The sequence below is a fragment of the Aythya fuligula genome, chromosome 2 (genome assembly GCF_009819795.1).
Source record: "Aythya fuligula isolate bAytFul2 chromosome 2, bAytFul2.pri, whole genome shotgun sequence".
Classification (NCBI taxonomy): Eukaryota; Metazoa; Chordata; class Aves; order Anseriformes; family Anatidae; genus Aythya; species Aythya fuligula.
In genome coordinates this window covers 7432535-7456146 of record NC_045560.1, presented here as the reverse complement: position 1 = coordinate 7456146, position 23612 = coordinate 7432535, and the positions used below count along the sequence as shown (strand labels likewise).

At 43.9% G+C, this 23612-nt stretch overlaps 1 protein-coding gene across 8 annotated transcripts in view; it reads left to right on the top strand.

The window, feature by feature from the left end:
• KMT2C (lysine methyltransferase 2C) overlaps nucleotides 1-23612 on the top strand; it is a 193244-nt gene that overhangs the window by 40938 nt on the left and 128694 nt on the right. For all 8 annotated transcript variants that reach the window (XM_032181531.1, XM_032181535.1, XM_032181539.1 and 5 more), the window contains 2 exons: nucleotides 4741-4829; nucleotides 16774-16912. In XM_032181531.1, the coding sequence (XP_032037422.1) occupies nucleotides 4741-4829; nucleotides 16774-16912 (228 nt within the window). The remainder of the gene's footprint in view (nucleotides 1-4740; nucleotides 4830-16773; nucleotides 16913-23612) is intronic.

Here is a 23612-nt window from a genome sequence, read left to right as displayed (position 1 = left end):
CTGCTCAGAAACACCAGGAACGGTGCTTCTGCACACCTGGAAAGGATTCTTGAGAGGATGGGGACAGCTTTCAGGCGAGGAAATGTTGTGTGGACACCGGCTTTTCGCCAGCCCTGCTGGCTGCAGCACCGATGGAGCCTTTTTATGCAGCGTGCCTCTGCTGTCTTCCAGGGTAAGGCTGCGGCCAGATGTTCATTTAACAAGACATCTGTGCTGCTGTAGGATGTTACCGTGTCCCAGATGTTACACCGCTTTTTAAGGTTATTGGTCCTCTTCTCTGTGTTCAGCATTGCACTCAGCACCTCGCAAAGCGTAGGAGGGGAGCTAATTCCTCCCCAGACAACTCAGGGCACTGGAGAAAGAGGGCGAAGCTCTGGGACAGTTCGTATGAACACCTGGTGAGCTGTGACAAATCTGCTGGACTAGTAAATCAATTTGTTCAGACCATGCTTTGAAATTATCGTCTGATTTTGTTGGTAGCAGCTTAGGGAGAACTTGCAGAAACTCTTGTCTGGCTCTAACTTCTGGGCGGTCAGAAACAGGCAGCCTGACAGCGACAAAACCCGAAGCAGAGTGGCTTCTTCGGTTATTTCACGTGGTTCCAGGAGATGCTGGCCCACGGCCTTGTTACCGGTGACTGGAAGGAAAGAATGAGTAAGAGCCACGGCGTCCTTCTGACCTGTATTGTGCTTGGTGCCAGCAGTAGCTCTGCAGGCTTCCAGGGGAGAAGGGGGGAAGTACACTGCAAAAAACGCCATGCATTTCAAAACAAAACAAACAAAAACCAAACACCAACTACCAAAAAAAAAAAAAAAAAAAGACACTTTTCTATTTTATCCTAGCATTGTGCATCCACGACCCTTTCCATGCACTTCAGCAGAAGCCCCTTCGATGCTTGGAGATGTTGCTGTATGACTGAAAAGACCAAGCTTGGAAGCAACCTCTCAGGTTTTTGCCTGCTGCAAACAGGCCAGCTAATGACCTGCTGAGCCCTGCAGCAGGTTTTGCTGGGATTTTTTTTTTTGCTGTTTTTTTTTTTTGTGTCCTGTGGGCTAAATGTGATTAGTTGCTCGCAAGAATCGTATTTACTATGATGTATTTAAAGATGGAGATTAATGAAAGGCATTAGCCAAGAGAGCTAATTGATGACAAATTTTGGAGCAGGTCGCGGAGGGTTTTGATAAATGACTCAATGTTCTATAAATACGAATAAAATTATTGTAGACAGTAATTAAATTCAACTGGAGTCCTATATACATTTTTAAAAAAAAAGTAATTTTTTTTTCTCTTGTTGACTTCGTTTCACGAAATGCTGACTGCTTGAAGACGCTGCGTTTCTCACAGTGGATCCCTTCATTTAAACATCAATAGCCGTGGTTTTGTTTTTTTCCTTCTAAATCGCACTCTGTTGTAGGAAAAGGCAAGCGAGAACGCCAGTCGCGGGCAGCTTGGCAGCGGCTCAGCCTGTGTGCCAAGCCCACTGCCTATTGTACTGCCCCAGATTTATTGTTGTGTGCTCCTCGTCTCCATCAGCCGGGCTCTGCCTGTACATTTTGTTCCCGGTCCGTACCGGGGTGGGACGTGGCTCATCCGTGCCTCACATGGCCACTGCCCGGGGGCTTTGGATCCTGCGGTGATGGGTAGAGGTGTGGTGTGCCGTGCCCTGCTTGTAAGGAAGTTTGGGACTTTGGAATATATGCTGGAAAACCCCAGAGCTACCCAAATTTGTCCCGCTGCTGTTCCTATTACAGTGGTGTTTGGGATGAGGCTTTGCTTGGGGACTGGTCTGGTGTTAGAGGTGCTGGGTTTGGTGGAGGATGCACAGCGATGGGTGCGTTACTGCTCTGCGTGCTCGTTAACTAACCAGGTTTGGGCTAATTTGCAGTCCAAAAGGCAAAGCTTTCTAGAAAACTGTCTGGTGAGAGCAGGTTTAGGTCTTAGTCCTATTGGTAACTCAAAGAGTCAAGTCCCAAGAGCAGAATATCCCCACCGTTGGCTTTTCCACTTCATTTAAAGGAGAGTGCAGTAAGTAAATAGAAAAATAAATAAATAAATAAAGTCACTGGGATTGTCAGAGGAAAATCTAGTGTTAAGCAAAGCTGTCACAGCCTTTATTAAATCTATAAAATGAATAAAAATGACATCAAACAATCTGTTGTTACTGCAGATGTTGACTGTAGCAGTGAGGTGCACGAGACAGCCTTTCCAAATGGCATTTCCCGTGGAAATGTTGAAGGAGAGTTGCCAGTACAGCCTGCATTGCCCCCATTTGGGACGTGAATTATTTTTCTCTATAGCAAACCTGAATTTTTAGGCTGTAAAATCTCATGTAATTGTGAAACGAATGCACCTGACAGAAAATAAGTTGATACAACCCAGCATTTCTTCCAGTTCTCTATACTTACCCGATGTTGTGAGGGCTTTTAGGAAAACGCTGGTGGGGAGGGGAGGGGATGGCAAGAAAAGTCCAGGCGTGGTTCTACCTTGTGCTGGAGAGAAGCAATTACGTTTAATTAATTGAAACCTCTGCTTCTCCTCAGTGTTAAATAGGTTGTGAAAATACGGTGGGGACGTCGGGGAGTGAAGGCTGCTCTTGTTTAAGCAAAGTGTTTAAAAGAGCTTTGTGAGGCACTTCAGCGTTTCGTACGTTACATGTGGCTGTAATGGCAAGCCTAAACCCAGATGTGAATTATTAAATAAGTGCAAGCAGTCGTCTTCCGCTATTTCACAGAATCACAGAATTGTCTAGGTTGGAAGAGACCTCAAGATTTGGGGGCTTTCGCCAAAAAAGATGTCGGAGATGACCGGAAGGGGGTACTTGGGAAGAAAGCAGGACTGTCGTTTCGGCTTGTGCTGGTTTAAAAGTGATCCTGTTGTAGTCCAAACGTGTACCTCGGCGATGCAGAGGGCTGGCTGGTGGAGGAATAATGGGGATGGGATTTAGAAATAATCCCTGTCCTCAGCTGGGTGCGTTTGGCAGAGCCTGGCGGCGTTGCTGCGGTGAGCGAGGTGTCTCAGCCTCCCTGCCTTCTCCGTGCAGGGCTGGCTGACGCCTCGGGCTGTTGTAAAGGAACACAAGAAACCTAAATCTTTATTCTGGGGGGCTGTCTCTGCCTGTGGATAACCCAGCAAGGAGAAAGGTAACCGTGTGTCCCGAGGGTTAACCTTGCTCCCGCATTTTTTGGCTTTGTTGGAACAAATCTCACAGTGCCAAGCAGCGAAGTCCTGTCCTCAGCCTCTTCTCACTTTCCTCTTTCCCCTCGCTCCTTGTTTCAGGCTCTGGTTTTAGCTGCACTTGAATTCTTCTTTTCCTCCTTCACAGAGGCAAAAGGGCTCCCAACACAGTTTAAAAGGATTTCTTCTTCAGTAATACCAGGCAGGGCCCCTTGCTTAGCAGGAGAACACCAAGTGTAGGCCCAGAAGATGATCGTCAGTCCCAGCTCTGTGTATGGCATCATATTTGATCCCAGAGATCCCTTGTATATTTTTCTGGGATCGTATTTGATCCCAGAGTGTATTTTGTAGCCAGTTTAGCAGATCTAGTTGTGAGCTAATACTTTTGCTAGGTCGCAGTGTTTTAACAGACTGTGCAAAAAAAAAAAAAAAGGAAACACGGTTTTTGGAACATTTGAATCACTTCAAAAAACAAATCTCCCAATGCAGAACTTAAAAGCAAACTTTTCAGAATCCCTGAAAGAGGAAGCAAAAGGGTTTCGGTGCCGGGGTCATTTCCCCAGGGGGGACACCTGGATTGAGGGCAGGCTGGCTGCTGACCGGTTGCCTTGGAGCTCGGGGGGCTTTGGAAGCACTGAGCTGCCCCAAAGCTCTCCGAATTTGTGTACTTGGACTCAGAAGCTCCCAGGGTCTCCCAGGCTTTCTGTCGGCGTGCCAGGCAGCTCGCCAAGTAGCCTGAAAATTCGGGAGGCGAGGTGCCAAGCGCCTGGCTCCCTTTCAAATGGGCTGCTGAACAGCTGGGAATCTGGATGCTCGGGCTTCGCGACAGCCCACCGCCGCTCTTGCCGGAGAGGCAGGCAGGGGAAAAAAGGCTGAAATCCGGGATGCAAACCTGCCTGCTCCCCGTCAGGCCTTGATTGAAATGGAAACGGAGCTGCCAGGTAGTTTAGTTTCCACGTGCTCTCCTCACGTGACGACTTCTTTACTGTGGGAACACCCAGCCATCTCTCATAACATTTGATTTTCGGCGTCAAAATATTTATTTCACTGAAAATAATACATGGTTCAATTCAATTGCTTTAGCCTTGTTGTTATTCTATAGTTTTTATTCCTCGGGATGCTCTGAATGAATTAGTGTCCCTTTTATTGCACATGTGACTACTGGCCAGATTTGGGTTGTTCTCTGTTATCTCTGCAGATACCTCGTATGTAATGAAAAAATGTGGAGCAAGCAGCACACTCATATTAAATATTATCATTTTATAATATGTATTTTTTTGATCAGAAGTTTGAGAGAATATTTCTTGTAATAAATAATCAGGAAACTTAAGGGGCCAGCTGCTGGGTGAAGTGTGCATTGTTTGAGATCGTTCCCTAAAACAGGAAGAAAGGGGAGGAACCTTGATCTGTACAAGACTCAAATCCCTGCTTGGCTTAAACGTTCTACAGTTTGGTGCTGACGATTATCCCTGCAAAATGGAATTATTTAGATCCTGGATAAACTTAAAAATAAAAATTAAAAAGTCCTATCAGCTTAAAAACAATTTTCTCTTCTTGTGTTTGCAGGCCTCGGAGTAGAGGAAAAACTGCAGTGGAGGATGAAGACAGTATGGATGGTTTGGAGGCAGCAGAAACAGAAAACACTGTGGAAACAGGTAATGAGAATGTGGCAGCGGTGCTCTCTGGTTATTGCTTCTCTCTCGGAAATCCATTTAATTAAGCGGGCCTTTGGTAGACAAGTATTTATTTAATTTTGAAGTCTGAGACATGCATTTGGGCAGATACTAAAAAAAAAAAAAAATACATTATTTAAACATATATTAATGAAGGCTTTTTGAACTTAGTGCTTTTAAGTAGTCTAGTGGGGATGCTTCCCATGTTGTAGTTATGTAGTGACTGTTTGTTGTTGTTGTTGTTTGTTTGCTCTTGTTTTGTTTTTTAAGTTTTTATCAAACAAATAAAACCTCTGAAGCTGTTATTTTTAGAATAGCTGCCAAAATGCAGTATTACTAACAGACCTGTAATCAGCTAACTAATTCTGAGCTAACTCAGCTAACTAATTCAGATTATATTCCAGCGGGGTAACTGGGATAACCTAACGTTAATGCTTCCTACTGCTGCTGAGGAAACGAGATAAGAATCGGTTCCTGCTTTTGTAAATATTTGTTCTGGTGGTACTCAAACGCTCCAGTTATTGGAGAGCTTGGATTGTACTGGATCGAGCAGTGCTGTAGCGGGTTGTGAAGTCTGTGCTGGCAGGTTAAGAGTCTAAAGAGACGAGCAGATGAGCTAACTCGCAAGATAAAGGCCGTGGTGAAGAACTGTCATGTCTTTGCCAGGCACACGTCTGTAGCCATTTGCCTGCTTTTAACCGGGGACTGAATATATGTAGCAGGATGAAACCTGCCAGGAGGGATGAAGCCACGGCCAATTGGCGGAAGTTTGTAGATTTTGACAGAAATAAAGCTTAAAAATTCATCGAGACATAAGGGATTATAAATTTAATTAGGTAGCCCTATATGTGTAATGAGCAAAGTGGAAGAAAGCACAGACACGCTAACAGCAGAAGCTGGCGGTCAGGGAGGCAGTTGCATGGAAATGCCAGCTGAGTTGCAGGAGTTGTCAATTATAGCTGGTAAGTAAAGCAGACAGAGTTGTGAAGTCTTTAAATGCGAAGTTGAAAGCCTGTACTTGATGTAGGTTTATGGGGAGAACAAGTAGAGGACCTCAAAAGAGCCATTTTTGCAGCAAGGTTTTGTGTACGCCATGCAGGAATAGGGTTGGAGTGGTTAAAGCTGGGGCTGAAATCTTCAAGTGGATGGAGGATGAGCTTTTGGCTGTACGTGCTGGTCTCTTGCTTCTTCCTTGGTAGATGCTGTGAACAGGTTTGAGAAGGCTTTTTACCCAAGACTGTACGCTTTTGGGAGCGTCACGAGTGTTTAGTCACAACTTCTGTTGAATTTAAGTGTTGTTAATGGTTTGTGGAGAGAGTCTAGATGAAAGCTGAGCACAAGAGCATTTCATCGTGTTCTTCTGCCAGTTGTTGTTCTGCTCCTGGTAATAATACTGGTGGTAGTGAACCTGGATGGTCTCTTCCAGCTTCTACAAGTAGGTAATTACCAGTTATTAAAGTTGAAATTAAGTAAGTGGTAGCAGGTTTTTGCCTGTAGAAAAACAGAGCAGGGTAGAGGAAGACTGGTTCTAAATGCGTCCTCTGTTCCATTCATTGTTCTTCCTATCCCTTGTGGTAGAAACAGCTTCATGAAAATCAGAAGGTGGACAGAAAGTGTGGTTGTAAGTGGTAAGTTCAATAGATCTTAAATATATTTAAACGTCTCCTCTCAATGAACAAGCAAACTAAAACAAAATAAAGTCACCCACAAGTAATTCCAGCTAAACAACTGATGATATACCAGTGATTCAGGATTTTGGTGATAAGTAGGTATTTTTGGCTTTACATTTCATTATTAACAAAGATTCTCAACAGAGATCCATGCACATGTCTCACATGTAGGAATACGTAGTTCTGAAATCCCATTGTCACTCTGAGCAATATGATTGAGACACAATCACAGTGAAAAGCTGAACACCAGATAGATAGAGTTTTAATTATATTAATTGGAAAGGGTGCTGCTTCTGAAAGTTTTCCAAGTTGAGCTGTGTCAGTAGTGAAGTGTGGGGGAAGGAGAAATCCCAGTTTGTGTTACTCAGGCTGAAGTGTATTTGTGGTCCAGTTTGGGAATTCCTACTCTGACTAAAAAGGCCTTGTATTTTGTTTTTGTGTGAACGGTGGGCTTGCCAGCAACTCGGTGTAGTAGTTGGCAACCAAAGCATAATATAGTAATATCATAAAACTCAGAATGAGATCACTTGAACATAAAATCCTCTTGATGTGCAACTTCTGACATATTTTGCCTCTGTATTTCTAGCTGCTTTTCCATTGTTTGTTTTGTGTGCGGAGAATAGTCAGGATTTTGTGTGTTTGTTTGTTTTTAATTATTTCTGGAGTCTAGCATTACTGGTTCCCCTTTTTGAAGCGCTAGTTTAATAAAATATTAAAATGATTCCCACCTGGCCTAAAGAGGTGTTTTCTGGCTAAAATCCTTCCTGAAGCGACTCCTCAATAATGGTAGGGTGCAGTGACTTCAATTAGAGCAGAGGAAACGAGTTGCCCTGAACAAAATTCTGTGTTGTGTGTACAAAGAGGCAGAATTAGAACTAAGGCAGGGGAAGGCGTGTTCCCTGATGGTTTCAGCATGGTTTGTTAGCCCAGCCAACTGAGCGATTTCTGAGCCGTGCCCATTTTCTGCCAAATGTTTCTGCCATGTTCACTTTCTTGTAAACAATCACAGAATTCCTAAAGATGGAAAGAGGAGGGAGGTTTGGGAAAAGACCTACTTGGAGCTAAGTCCACTTTTTCCTTAAACAAACGAACAAACAATAAACACACAACAACCAAGCAAACAAGACAAAAACTGCTTGCACTGAACCAATAGACTTTCAGGTTCTTGTCAACTTCAGCATAGACTTCTTCCCTTTACCTGCTAGCCCTGTCTCTCTGGCTGATTTCTTGGCTTATTCCTTTTCTGACTATTTTATTTCATGAATTCACAACCCTTTCCAGCTGTTTCAGATCAGTTGTCTGTTCCTAACTCCCACTTTTCTTCACCATGGTTCCCACCAGTGACTTTCCACTGGTATTTCACTATCTGGCCGATACTGAGCTTACTCATCCCTCTTTACATCATTTTAGCACCCACAGAATCGCAGCCCGGTGAGGCTGGCAGCACCTCGGGGTCCCTTGGGCCCAGCCCCTGCCCCAGCAGGGCCACCCGGAGCAGGGTGCCCAGGCCCATGGCCAGGCGGCTTTTGGAGCTCTCTAAGGAGGAGACCCCACAGCCTCTGGGCTGCCTGGGGGTCAGGGCTCTGCCACCTACACCGTAAAGAAAAAGAAAAAAATACGTATATTTCTTCTGGGTTTTTGTGCCAATTGCCTCTTCTGTCAACACCTTTGACCCATCAGCACCTTCCACCTTCCTAGCTCTCAGTAAAACACCCTTCATTTTGGAATACGGTGTTTTACTGTGTGTCCTCTTGTTCTGCTCCTCTTGGCCAGAGCAGTTTACTTCTGATGACTGAACCTCTGTAATGCCCCCCCCCCAAAATAGAAAAAAGCACGCTAAGTCTGGAAAGCATTGTGCTTCTCTGTGCACACACATATATACAGATACAAAAATGCTGATCTACAGAAAGAAGTAACATAACAAGTATGTCCTGGGAAGTTTTCTGTAGTTTTGGAGGCCCTTTGGTATTAATGAACACTTGGTTCAGTTTTTTTGCCATCTTCTATTAGTTTCAGCAAATTTCTGTGCTTGGCGTTTTCTGGGTCCTGCATTTAAATTCACTGAAACTGAATTCTTTTATTATTCCCTCTCCTTTTTGAGAACACTTGTAAAATATCCAACTCCTCGTAGAGTCTGTAATTCTTCCTGCCTTTGTGTCACATAAAAATGCTGGGATTCAGGCTCTGATTTGGGAGAAGTGCAATGAAGTAAGTTTATTTTAACTTCTGAGTCTCTTGGGAAACTCGTAGTAAATCCGTTGAATATTCTGTTTACTATCTGCACCACATCAAGCAATCCTTAGAATAAATTACCCTTAATAACAAACCCTTGCTTCCCATTGGTATTTGGTGACTTCAGAAGTGATAATGCATAAAGCAATCCAGATTGTTTTATCAATGCTTCTATTATCATTCTCAGTAACCTCATCATCAGAGCCAGGGACGTTGCCTGCCCGGTTGCTTTCTTGTTGGGCTTCACGTGAACTTTCTGAAGGTAAATCTTTGTCTTTTGTCCCTGGACAAAGGACAGAAGTACCAGAACCAGACCTTTCTTGGTGAAGGAAAGGTATCCTTGTAGAAGATGCCAGAGAGTTTTGGGCAAATTCAGAATCTCACAAGCTCTGAAGCAGCCTGAACGGCTTCTTGCAGTATCTTACCCATCATCTTCTGTAGTAGTACGAACCATACTGAGCAGAGCCTCCCACTAAGAAAAAGTAAACTACATCTGAGGAAGTCCTGGTTTGGGTAAATCGATGGGAAAAGCTCTCATCAGCCTGTTAACGAAGAGATTTTGAAATCCACCTTGTGCTTTTCAGACAGCTGCTTAGGCTTCATCACTGTACTGCCTAGCACTTCTAAACCTAACGAAGGGAAGAACTGACACTACTGAAGATACTACCTATAGATTAAATGGATCCATAAATATTTGTGACAAGTATGTGCTTAAAAATGCACTTAGATATGTTTGTAGGCAATTAATATTAGGTGTACTCATTAAAAATGAGTAGTTGCCTCTTTACGGTGCATCTTTCTCCTACCTGCCCAGGCACTGGAAAAACGGGCAGAACAGAAGGATCTTGGTGTTCTAAGCATCTTCTGATTTTTCTTCTTATTCTGGTAATTTATATGGAATAAGGAAACCAGATGCAACAGGAAATTTTTATGCTTTTCTTTAAATTATTACTGTCTTAGTGGATAATAACATTATTGTCATACACACTTAAAATGGGCCATTTAGAAAATTTAGATTATTTTTTTTCCCATCTGACTGATACCTCAGGTGTCTGTGCCTCCGTTTTGCAGTAGGTGGAGTCTGTTTTTTCAAAACAAATTCTCATCTCACTTAGTTTTCCAGTGTGGATGCTATTTCTGAAGTGCAACCCTTTATTTATTTTTTCTTCAATAGTGCTTTTCCATTTTATGTATCAAACTATGCTTTTTTTAAACATAAAAAACATATTTTATTTTTTTTGGAAGGAGTTTTCAGGGACCCAGCATATTCGACCTTCCCTTTCTTAGCTGGCCCATTAGTAATATAATAGGGGAATTTGTGTTGAAGTTCCCGGTCGTTATTTTGCCATAGCATCGTGTATCTTGTGTGTCATACACTCCTTACACAGAATCACTGGAAATGGTGCTGTTTGGTGTAGATCTGTGTCATTTTTTGGAAAAACGTGTCGAGGCTGACTCCAGTTTGGTAGAAAAAATGTTAGAGAGATTTAGATTTCAGTCCTAATTAAAATCTGCACGTTGACTCTGGAGCCATAGAAGGATGTGCCCTGATAGCCTTTGTCTAGATCAAGTACAAAAAGAGCAAAAAGGAGCTGGTGATAAAAATTTATTCAGGGTAATAAAAGAAATACCAAAGAAAATGCAGAGCACTGAAGAAGGACCATTGGAAAATGGAATGAATCTTAAATTCACAGGATCACAGAGTGGTTTGGGTTGGAAGGGACCTCAAAGCCCATCTAATCCCACCCCCTGCCATGGGCAGGGCCCCCTCCCAGCAGCCCAGGCTGCCCCCAGCCCCATCCAGCCTGGCCTTGGGCACTGCCAGGGATGGGGCAGCCACAGCTCCTCTGGGCAGCCTGGGGCAGGGCCTCACCACCTTCATAGTGAAGGATTTCTTCCAAATACCTAATCTAAATCCAAATGCACAAGTAACACATATAAAATAACATGGAGTGGAAAATTACCACCCTGATGTTGTATAAACAAAAATTGGCTCTCAAATACCTGTTGCTACCTGAGTAGCAGCGCAGTAGCAAGGCAGTGCTGATGTTCTGCTGAGAATTGCAGCAGCTTTTGTACTTTGGAGGAGCAAATCAAATACTAAGAATTCCTGGTGCAAAGGAATAAGGGGAAAGAACCATCAGTGTGTGGTTTTCTTTTCTTTATTTTGTAGTTTTAACGGTTGCTGTATAAATCTGTGGCATGACTGCGTATTGATGATTGCTGCATGCTCTTGCGCTTCCCCTTCTCCAGTAAGGATGAGCGGTAGTTGGGAAAGTCCAGGGAAGGCCAATAAGTATGACGAGAAGTAAATAATAGTTTCTGTGCAGGGAGCGGTTAAGGCTGAAAGACTTCAGCCTGAAATTGTGGGATTGAGAAGAATTTAATAGGGTCCTGCAAAATGATGACTGATACAGAGAAGATGAACAGGGAACGATGATTCATTTTGTTTGGTAACTCAAAACTTAAGGGACATCAGGTCATGGTCAGAGCATACAGGTAGGTGCACTTGCACTCAGCATGTCCTTAAATTACCAAATTCATTGCTACTGGTTGCAGCAGGCATGGAAAATCTGAGTGGGTTTCAAAAAGACCCGAAAATAAAATCATGGAAAAATGATCAGATGAATTCTGTTGAATTTCACTTCTTGCTTGCCTCAGTCCCAGATCCCTGGTAGCTGGTTAACCAGAATATGTGTCATGTGTGTAATGACATCAATTAGCTTAGACAGTCATACACCAAAAGCCTTATTTTCATTTTATAACAGGTACAAAATTTGCACAGAGGTGGTTTTTTTTTCCTCTATAAAAAGTCTGTTTGAATGAAGAGTTAACATCCACACTGAAATGGACGAAAGAATAAATGTGGGCTTTCTTCTTGTCTCCATGTGTCATGACTGTCGTAGACATCGCAGTGCTTTACCTCCTTTCAAATAGGGGGAAGAGGGATATGTAGAGGTCTTCAAATACAGCATGTGCATCACTTGGGAAAAAAGTACTTCTGATGGTTGTACATGATATTGTGGAGTGAATTTTGCAATGCTGACTTTAGATGCAGAATGTTTCCCTCTGTCTCTGGAGGATTGGTTCATGTGTTGGCCATTTCTGGCACACTCAAACTTCAGTCTGCTTTTGTCCCTTTAATCCCCAGTCATGATTTTAGTAGCAGAATGTATGGCCACAAACTCAGTGAAGTTTAGGTAGAAGCAGGTAGTGCCAGGAGCTATTGGCAACCATCTCCGTGTGTAAATTCATCATTTACATCCTTTGTTAGGATTTCTTTCCATGTTGTTGCACTGACCTGTTTTCTTCCTTTGTTTCCCCTGCCGAAAATGGGAGTGTTTTGATGTTGCTGGTATTTCCCCAGCCCCCTACAAGGCTGTGCACAGCCCTTGGTCCCGTTTGGCATTATCTGCAGCAGCAGTGCCCCTTTTTGTGCAAAGATAACAATTGCATCTGCTAGTTAAGAACTTTTTATTCCCTCCTGCAGAAGACATCTCAGTGAGCAGCAGCTGAGACCCCTGGAATGCCCCGGCTGTACGCGGTGGTACTGGTGTTTTCCAGCCTGGAACGCTTTCTGCTCGTATTGGGGGTTTTGCAAAGCTCCTAGCACGTGCTTTGTTGGCTGCCAAATTACAAGTAGGTCTGACAGCAACCAGTAAATTGGTTAAACAACCACCTCGTCGCATCTAAACAGCAGTAGGGTTTTTATTTTATGTTTATGGCAGCTGTTTTGATATTCCCCTCCCTTCCCCCTCAGGAGTACTATGTACAGAATAGTCTCACAAGATCTGAAAGGAGATTTTTTTTGACATTATTTTCAGGTTTTGACTTGGAAAACAGTTCCTAATGTTGAAAAACAAACAAAGATGAACACCCAACCCCTCCCTCCAATACAAACAACCCAGCTTTTGGATCTGTTGGTGTCTTTTCTTTGCCCTGTTGCCATAGCAGTCCGCACGTATGTTGCCTTATCTTGCTGTGGACTTCCCCAGGTGGCTTGCAGGATAGCGTCTTGTGATTTGCAGAAAACAGAAAAGGGAGCAGATCAGACCTTTAGCCAGTGTTGCTTCATCACTCTTGCTTCATCCTGTCCCCAAAGAAAACTGTGATCGCGTAACTCCATTGCAGCCATCCCCAGTGTCCTCGTTCCCCGACAGCCTGGAAGGGACCTGGTGCCCCCGATGAGCTCTCTGACACTCAGGGCTCCCACCTGTGAACCTGCGTGTCCCCTACATCTGGCCTCAGGAGCCCTCTGCCCATCTGAAGATGGAGCAGGAAAAGAGGAAGGTGTCAGCACGGTTGTTCTGATAGACACAAGCCTCTCGATAGGCAGTGTAAGGAAGGAAAGCAGCGAATATTGGGAAAGTGGGCGCTCTGTGTCATAATGAGGGTGGTGTACCATGGTTTTGTCCTTGGGTATTTGCTGTCTTCTGCTCCAGAAGGAGGAATAAAAAATAACTATTACGGAAATAAATTTTTGAATGCTTAAAATGCAGAACTCTAGGAGACAGATTTTGTTTCCTCATGAGAAATTGGGGAATGACTTCTTAAATAATGTAAAACCTAAGGCTTATCTTGTCACCCCAAAGCCCCATCTTTAGGCGAAGGCTGTGAGTGTTAATTAAAAGAGAAATTTAATACACGTGCTGTAAATTTTCCTAACCCTGCTCCTTCTCCTGTATATCTGTCTCCTGTCTCCCCGAGTAGCTACTACCTGTTTGTTACCACATCTCTTAAGAAGGCAATGTGCACGATGCCATGGGCTTGTCATCATTTCATGGCCAACGTGCTATGTTATCTTGCACCTAGATGTACTTCCCTCCTTGCCCCTTGGGGGATTTCTCTTAATGTACCTGAGAAAAGAAGGCCTTCCCCTCCTCACCAGTCAGGTGGGGAAGAAGTGCTCTCTTCAAATAAATACTTTTTTTAAAATGCTGTGTTTCCTGTTGGATTATGGTGACGTTAAAACAAACAAAAAAAAAAGCAACAAAGCAAGAACTTACAGTGGGGAATTTCACAATTAGGTCCTTCAGTTCCCAGTTCCCCCACCGCCTCGTTGGGCCAGACCTGAAGCGGGACAGGAGCCGTCATGGAAATAGGATGCAAAATAAAGCCTTGTACGGGAATCTGCAAATGAGCCTCACATTTATTAATCATTCATGGTTCTTTCATTCCCAGAAACTTCAAAGTAGGAAGCCATAGCCAAGTCTGAAGGAAGTTCATTAAGTGCAGTGGAAAGCAGTGAAGGCGTTAGGCCTGGCGCTTCAGGAATGTCTCTGAGGTGGTGATAAGGAGATCCCCGGTACAGGGCTCCCACATCCTAGGAGCTTGGCTCAGGAAGGTCGTTACCTCTGTTCTTCCTGAATTTTCTGCCAGAAAGCTTGGAGCCCAGTCCAGTTCTGGGCTCTCCGGTACAAAAAAGGCCAGGATCTCCTGGAAGGAGCCCTGCAGAGGGTCATAAAGATGATGAGGAAAGGCTGAGAGGCCTGGGTCTGTTCAGCCTTGAGAAAAGAAGACTGAGGGAGGGATCTTACCAATATCTGTAAATACCTGAAATGTGGGAGACAGAGGGATATGGGCAACCTCTTTTCAGTGGTTTCTGGGGACAGGACAAGGGGCAGTGGCCACAAAATGGAGCCCAGGAGGTTCCTCACCAACATGCCAGAGAACTTCTTCATGGGGAGGGTGACGGAGCACTGGGATGTGTCTCCTTGCAGTGCTCTTGGTGGGCACAGACTTTGCATTTCTACTGTTGTGGATGTCCATTAATGTGTAGTGAGATGAAAGAAATGATTCTTGCTTACTTGAAAGTTTTTGCAGGCACAAAATACAGGAAAGTTCCTTTCTTCTGGAGTTCAGCTGGGTTAATTAAAGATGTCAAGGTGAATCAGAGCAAGGCCACAGTTACTGGTGGTCTTCCTTGAGCACTTCATGCATGGCTGTCCCAGGCTGTGTTGGGTTTTCTTGAGTACCTCGTGTATCCCAGGCTGTGTTACGGGTTTTGTTTTGAGATTTAGAATCTGCCTGCCTTGTAGGTGTCCATGAGTTGTACACAACTGGTGATGTACTCTCCAAGACATGCAACAGCTCTCCTCTGATCTCTAATAGAAAGGAGTTTGTGCTCTTAACTGAGGCTGTGCTTGTAAACTTAGGGGTTACTTACTCAAAATTATTCTTTAGATCCAACATACTTTGGAAACTAACTACAGATTGTACTGAAGGGCTCTGTTGGACACTGCCCTTTTCCTAGTCCAGGAATGACTGTAGGGATTGTTTGTTCAGATGGGCCAAAAACAAAGGATGTTTTGGTCTGTAGGTGTTGTTTTATATATATCTATATAGTCGAGGGTTGCAAGGCATATATTCTTGGCAGGGCATTTATTTAGTGTAAAGTGTTTGTCCAGCATCTTTTTTTTTTCCTTTTTTCCTTTTTTTTTTGAGGACAGGTTGGTGGACTGGTTTTGAAGTGAGCCATTTGGCCTTGCAGCAGGTAGTCATTTTTGGATGTTTCAGATGTCCAAAACCATTTCAGATGTATGGTGCTCGGTAGCTTGACTGAAATGAGTGAAGCAGTTCCAGCTTACACCAGCTCAAATACCTGGCACACCCAGTCAGGAACAGGAATTTCTTATACTTTTTTTCTCAATTTTGCGGTTCTCTTAAATACTTTTGGATGCATTCATCAAGGGTTTTACACATTATACAGTGTCTCCCTAAATGAGTTCACTTCAGGTTAAAGAATAATTTTGCTTAAATCTTTCTGTATCAAACAGAAAAGATTTCCCCTTCTTGATCTGCTCCGGTGGATGTATTTCAGTACAGCAGACCAAGATAGGCTCTCCTCAAGTTGCAGTCTTTTGTCCTAAGGCTTTTCCTCTTTTATTGTTCTTTCTTGTAAGGTTAAAGTGTGTAGCAGCTTTTTTGCATGCCCACCTATGTCGCAGATTCTCCTAGCCATCCAGTTCTCCACTTGAACCATTTATCTTTTGCAATATTTGCTTGTCTTGCGAAACGTACATTAATCGTTTTTCAAAGCGTCTTAAGCTGGATGTGCCAAAGAGCATCAGTCGGAGACCTGCAATTGTTCCTGCTTAGGTTTCGAAATGAAGGTATAGAGGAGTGCAGATATACCATGTTTTATTGCTCTCCAGCCTTGACCAGCTCCCTTCCCTGGTGCCTCTGTGTGCCGGTACGCCCAGAGCGACGCCCTGCAGCGCTCTCCTGACAAACGCCTGACTCACTCGGTGCAAAGGACAGGACCGAACGGGAGCAGAATTGAAGTTGCACACACAGTGGCCGCTTGTTGTTTCGTGTTTCTCCTCAGAATGAAACTTTCTAGACAAACAGAAGCTTTGTCAGCTGTAGATGTATATATTTCCGTCTAACAACTGATGTAAATTAAAGGGATCTGCACAAACTGCAGAATATATTCCAACAGTTCAACGTGGACATGAAGCTGGCATAAATCATTTCCTTCCTTCCTTCAGCACCCCAGCCCTGTGCCAGCAAAGAGTTAGTGTAATCAGGAATGAACTAGAGCAGGGAATTGATTAGAGTTAAAGCTAACCTGTGAGGAAAAAAAGGTGTATTATAACCCCGGTTAGTGTGGTCACCCTGGTACTTGGTGTGGGATGAAAATGCGGGCGCAGAATAGATGAGGGGAGAAGGAGAGCGCTGCTTTTGGCAGCCCTTCTGCATGATGCTTGCTGGAAATGCATGTAAAACTGCAGCCTTGTATGAAAAGGCTGTTTGTTGTTGAGCAACACCCTCCCCATCCTATTCCTCATTGCTGATTGAACATCTTCAATTCATGATCATGTGCTACAGTATGTAAATAACTTTACAAATGTTCAGTTTCATGTTTTAGATGTGAAAGATAATATTTTCTTACTTTTGTTGCATCTGATGACAGTTACATGGGTTTATCTGTCTATAAATAACATAGATGTTCGCGTCACCTTCTTACAGGTCTGGTTTTAATAGTCAAATTAAATAATTCTTCATTACTATTTTTTAAACAGAAGTCAAAGAGCAGTCTGCAGAAGAAGATGCCCAAGCAGAAGTGGACAGCACCAAGCAGCTAACACCAGTCCTTCAGCGCTCAGTGTCTGAGGAGTCTGCAAGCTCCACCGCCTCTGTTGGTGTCGAAGCGAAAACCAGGTGAGTAAGTGAGGAGATGGGTGCTGGGGCAGGGCTAGGAGTTGAGTAACGGGGCACAGAGTACTTGGAACACAGACTCAGGACATGCTGCTGGTGCTTTGAAGTATTAGTAATGGCAGCCTGTGTTGGCAGCTCTTGTGTTTGAGACTGATGGCTTAATTAGTGCAGAGGGAGATCAAGGTGAAAAGCATGTTTCTTGAGTGTTGTCCTCAGATTACACTCGTAAACCCTCGGATTACAGCATATTAGCTGTTTAAATTAAAACAGATATAAGTGATAGGAGATAAAATGTGATTACTGAAGTGTTCCTGCAGAGAAAACGGTGTATAAGCAAATCCATGTACAATTGTTTCTTAAGTTTCAGTTTGTATTCCTGTGTTTTTAGGAAGAAAGAAAAAATCTCTTGCAAATTCTACTATATTTTTTCCTTATTTAAGAATTCATAATAAAGAAAATAGCATTACTGTTTTTTTTCCCAACTTATTGTCAGTATAAATTGCCTCAAAATCAGTGGAAGTATTAATTATATGTAATTACATTATTTGGGGAAAATTAAAACACGCTGCCTGTGATCACTGTTGAAACGGTATCACAGAATTCTAGCAGAGCTTCTGTGATGAAGCCCTGCTAACAGCTTTTAACCCAGTAGCAGTTCTCGTTGGCTGCAGAGCTTGCTGTTGCCAGTCTGTTAGCAGTTACCAGACACTTACAGGTGTAATTATATTTCGACAGACGTGGAGAGAATAATGTAATCATTTTACATCCTCCTAATCAGACGCAGAGCACGTTTCCCATGCAGAAAAGTTTACTTGACTTACTTTCTTGCATGTATCATTTTCATATTTTACCTGCTCACAAGCTTGTTAGCTCCAATAGATGCTTCCCTCCTTACAGAGAATTTTGGTTAAATATGTCTTGCGTGTGTACCTGGAAGAAATACACAAAAATCCTGATTTTCATGGAATTTTCCTAAGCTAATACTAAACTGTAGTAAATATGTAGTGCAGCTGGAACTGAACAGTTGTTTTGGTTCTTTGTTTGGTCCTGTTTTGGATCATTTGCAGAAGTTGCTCATGTTGTTTCATCCGCTCTCTGTTCTTCTCAAGGTTACTCTCTGGCTCTTATCGTGGGTGGTGGATTACAGCACTTTCCCTAACCATAATCTCTTTCTTTAAAACTGGACAACAGTCAGCCAAAAAAAAAGCCTTTTTTTTTCTTTTTTTTTTTTTTTTTCCCAAAAACCAGCCCTTATTTGTACTCAGTATGTTTGTTCTGCCAACTGGCAGTGCTGAGTTCGCTTAGTCAATGCTGAAAGCATAGCATGGGTCCATTGCTTTGGCTGATCGAAGCATTAAAAAGCTAAGTGCTATTAATTTATAAGTAAAATAGTAATGATCATACCCTGTCTCTAACATTTTTGAAAGAAATGTATTAAAAAGATGTGGAACAGTTGATTGGGAGATTTCTCTTATCCCAGTTGGTTCCAGATTTGGATGCAGAAATCATTCGTGTCCTCATAATAATGGAAAAAATGTAACGCCAGGTTTTATTGGCACCATGTCTTGAAACGGAACAGCAGAATGCCTCTTCTGAGCTGGGACTTCTTGATCAATCGCCTGTCTCACTGTCCGTGACGTGTTGACACAGGCACCGTGCCTCGCAGGGGTGGAAGGGCTGGATGCTGAGTGCCTTGACTCTGTTTGCTTAGGAGAAAGCACAGCATGTGAAATAACACGCACTGGTGACTTTCGGTTCTCTTGTGTAAGGGTGGGAGGGAATGTATGAAGATTTAGGATAAAATAAAACCCCATAAAGGCTTGGGACCTGTAACTTGGGGAAGCAGCACTGAAGCTGATTTCCAGTGAGTCATATTCACCAGCTTCATCTCTTCTTGTGTGAGTTTTTCTGTTTCATTTTACATTGTAAGTAACTTAATCCAAGGGAAATGAATATATATGTATGGAAATAAATGTAGGTATGCGAGAGCTATGGCAGTAATACTGTAACAGTGCAGGAATTGGTAGGGGACAGAAGAGAACCAAAGCTCCTACCAGCAGTAGATGCAGATGTAGGTAGAACTACTTTAGCATCACTTTTTTCAGTAAATAGAATTGAATATAAGATAATTTGGGGCTTCTACCTTTGGCAGTTAAAGATAAAGAAAGGAGTTAGGGAAGCAAAGGACATGGGGCGTAAAAGGAATTTTTAAAAATTAAATAAGTTGCTAATGAAAAATAGCGATCTTGGCATAGCAGGGATGCATCAGCACTAGGATGGGGACTGAGCCAGAGCTTGGCTGGCGTGGTATTTTTCTCCTGACCTCTCCTGAGACTAACTAAGAACATGGAAGAGAAGGGTGATGGAGTTGTAGCCAGTTTTGGAGCCTCACAGTGCATATAATACAGAACGGGGTGTCCGGGAGAGCCATTAACTGCGAAGAGGGTGGGAATTTAACAACAGATTGAGGATTAGTGCTCAGAAAGCAACGTGCTAAAACCCTAGAATAAACACCCCCTCAGCCGGACCGGGGTATGGCAGGCTGCAAGGGGTGAGGTGTGGGTGTACGCTGTGGAGCACTGAGTGAATTATTGACCACGCGTGGGGAGAGGCAACAACGTCAGGCAAAGATAAACTATCAAGCCCAGCAGTGCTCAAAGCAACGCTGCCAGCGCTTATATATCAGGAGCGGCAGGGGGGTTGGAGCCTTTTCCTTTGGTCGTTCCTTTTTTTTTTTTTTTTTTTTTTTCCTCTTTTTCTAAGCCCTGTGAGAAGCTTCTGTCAGCCCCGGATTTATGGTGGGGTGGAATCCAGACCCTTCGAAAGGAGCCTGCTCCTGGGGTTCGTGCTGCTGGCAGGGAGCTGGGGCAGTGCAGCCCTGAGCAGGCACGTGGCCAGGAGCCAGCTGCAGAGCCCACCTCCACCTTCCTCCTCTGCTTCCCACATCGTCAGCCCCAAGCATTAAAAGCTAAGAAGAACGGCCTAAGAACACAATTTTGTAGGAGAACAAAAACACCTTTTGGTTCATTTCATTTTCTGTCTGCTTTCTGAGGCTGTAAATGGCATTAATTGCGCATTTTCAGTCCTTTTGCTGAAATTACGAAGACAGAACATCCTTAAAAAATCAACCAGTGGAGCTGCTGAGATTTTCACGCGGCTTTTTAGATGAGAGGCTCTCTTGTGAGGCTGTCACTAAAACTACAAAAAAGCTGGCTACACACTTTACTGGTCTTCTGCTTCGCTTTGTAATTGGGCAAAGCAGATCATTTCCATTCCTGCACAATTACACTATCCCCCCTTATTTTGTTGCAGCTTTTAAGATCAAATTTGGAGTCTGGAGATGGAGGGGTGGGGTTCTCTGCTTCTGTTGAAAAGAAGTTGGTGAACATCTGTTGATTGTGTGAACAAAGAAAATACTTGGTGAAAAAAAGTAGTATTTGATACAAAGTAGTTTAAAAATTGATGAAATTGCAAAGTCAAGCACCTTGCTTAGGGGGTACCAGAAATAAGATTAATTTTGAAACTCTAATCACTTCCTTTCCTGCACATGTGTGCAGGAAACTACAGTTTGTAGTTTTACATAAATGCTTTTCTGTAAGAATTCTGTGTGCAGAGCGGACCTTACGCACGGAACAGGGCACCTGAAGTCACTGCATGGCTTTACCTTCAGGCTTTCGGATCTAGGTTTAGCATTTACGGTGAGCATTTATGGTATCGATCCGTGTAAGCATTTACAGTGTCATTCTCTGAGGTCAGGGATGGAGTTTTGCATCTGCAAAGTGCAGACATCATCCTTTCATGTTACATCATCCCCCTAAAAAAATAGGTTGTTTAATAGTAGCAAAATAATAGCTTGTCGTTCTGTCAATGACCGGCCAACCTCAGAGTGAAATCACTAAGACAGCCCGATTTGAATATCGTCGGTAGGTAGAGACTAAGACAGTAGACTGAACAATTAGAAAAATTGAAAATTATTTCCTGTTTGTCCATCCTGTCTGTCTCATGCAGTGACTGCGGAAATGAATTTTATGACTGCTGGTTGTTAAAGCAGTTCTGTCTCAGCTTTGTAGGGCAGAACGGGGCCTTTGCAAGTCCCCTAGTTAGCTCCTTTCCTAAGGCAGGCAGGTAACTGCAGCTGGCATTCTGGACAGAAGTTTATGTGAACTGCTCTTAAATCTTCTTCCAGTACTAACGGACTGTGGGTGATACTGGTGGTAAGGGGACGGTTGGACCAGATGATCTTGGAGGTCTTTTCCAACCTTCATGATTCTTTGAGTTGACATTCTGGTCTTAATGTTTTTTATGCTTTCGTGTGCTGGTGGGACTCGGCGTTCCTACCCATGCCTTTGAGTTGCGCAGTCCTTTGCTACTTGCATTAGTCTGCTACATAGAGATGGTCCAACCACTGAAACCCTGTTTTCAAATTCCTTGTGTGAGCCCGTTCTCCAGGTTCTTGGTGTCCTGCTCCCAGTTACTACTCGCCTCTCAGAGATGAAGGCTTCGAGGCACTTTCTCTGTCCCTGCTATTCTCCAAAGCTTTCCTCTCTCCACCTGGTTCTGCCCCATTGCTTACGTGCAGCTCTCCTGCCGCTTGTGGGCAGCGAGCCTAGCCCTGGCAGGTCAGATCCGTTCGCTGCTCGGACAGCTTTTCCTCCCTCTGAGAGATGGCAGCCGGGCAGAAGCATCCCACGAGCTGGGTTTGGTGGCTGGCAGTCTGTCAGACCACGCTGAAGCTCTGACAGCACGACGTGTTGGGCAGCAGCTCACACAGACCCGGGCACAGCAGCGGATGGGACGCCTGCTTTGTCAGAGGGTTTCCCCGCTGCATTTCAGTCAGGAACGACGGTAGGAGCTGGGCATCTTCGCTTCTGTTCCACTGTTGGGTGAATACAGCTGTCCTGTTCCCCATCACCTTCCATTTCCCCTGCACGGTGAGCCTTCAGTCTCGCCCTGCCCATTCACTCATCACGCCTCCCTTCACTTCCAGTTCAGTCCCAAAACGCAGTTTCCTGTTCCCTCCTCCTCTGCTCTGCCTTCCAGCCGAGAGTTTCTTCTCTTCGTGCCCGTGTTGGCTTTCCTGGAGGCAGACAGACAGCTGACTCAAAGCACTCGCAATTTAAATGACAGAATCTGGATTCGCAGCAGCCGCGAGCTGTCACTGCAGAGATGATCCCTGTGAGCGTCTCTAACCTTTGCTGGAAGTGTTCACGGGGAGAGGATGGTGCATCTGGAGCCTGCCTTCACGTAGGCACTGCGACTGGAGCCTGCTCAGTGCTGAGAGGATTTCTGAGCAGGTTTCACATTTTCACGTTGAGAATTTCGTGTGGGTTTGACCTGCAAAGGTTTGCTTTGAGTGCGTGCGGTCTACTTGGTGTGACCAGAAACACTTGGAAAAACAAATTTGGGTTACAAAAAGCGTATCTGTAACTTCCAAATCAGGTATAGAAAACTTGAAAAGATTCACAGAGCATCAGAAGGGTTGATGACAGACACGGAACAGCTTTCCTGTGGGGAACAGTTAAGCAAGGTAGGACCCCTCACTCTGAAAGAGTCTGTAAGGGGGGAGAATGACAGGATTACAAAATCGTAGGTGCCCTGCGGAGGGTGGCTGCGTATCAGCTGCTCAGTTTAATGCAAAAAAACAAGGGTTTGTCAGGTGAAACTTTCAGGGCCAGATGCAAAATAAAGGGAGGCGATTCTGTGCCTGGCAGACGGTTGTCTAGACTGACGTGGAAATCCGTGCCAGAGGATGTGGTGCAGTGAGAGGGAAAATTACGTGAAATCAAGAGCAGACCGGGCGAGTTCATGGAAGAGAATTTGAGAATTACTGAATATTTAGGGATAGCACCTGATTCAGGAAGGCTCTGACCTGAAAATACATGGAGGCATGGCAAGTATCATGTGTTTGCCCTGTTCTTTAATACCCCCCATGCTGATCGTATTTCCAACACCGACCATACCGGGCTGGCTGGACCTTTAGCCTGACCCAGCACGGTTTTCACTAAAGAGCCCACTCTGGTGTACTTCACCTTTTCTTTAAGCATGGTTTCAAAGAAAAGACACAAAGTTTGCGTCACGCAGAACAACATGGCTTTCCATTCCCTAATGCGGCTGAACGATTTTGATGGAACTTCCTCGAAAAAAAAAAAAACTTAAAACTGATGCACACTGATGGTACATAAAAGCATATTTGTACTTTTTACATCTTAAAATGCCAGGTAAATGTGGTGTTTTGCTGATGGTGTTTGGGGGGTATTTTTTTTTTTCTATTTGGAAGAGTATCATGAAGTAGATGATGCGGAGGTAGAACTCCAACTGTGCTGGTGTGAAAAAATTGGGGAGCAGTTATTGTTTAACGTCGTTTAATTGCCTTGCACAAACCGAGCTTGAAAATTCTTCACCAGAAGTTCTGGAGATTGTATGGACTGCCCCCACCTCCCTTCTTTTTAAAGCAATTGTACTGTGTAAGTGAACTGCTGCTTCCAAAACCACATCTGTGGAGCAGTACAGGCTGTCAGACAACTTGAAAATTTCACGTTGTCCTGTGATTCGGTTTCCTATGGGAAGGAGAGTGTGGTGTGTAAGACATTTAAATACAGCTTGCACCTGAGAACTTCTGCGTCTTTTTCCATGTAATGTCTTTATTTTGCACTTCTCATACTTCTTCATTCGTAGTGTTATTAATTCAGGAGGGAGATTTGTT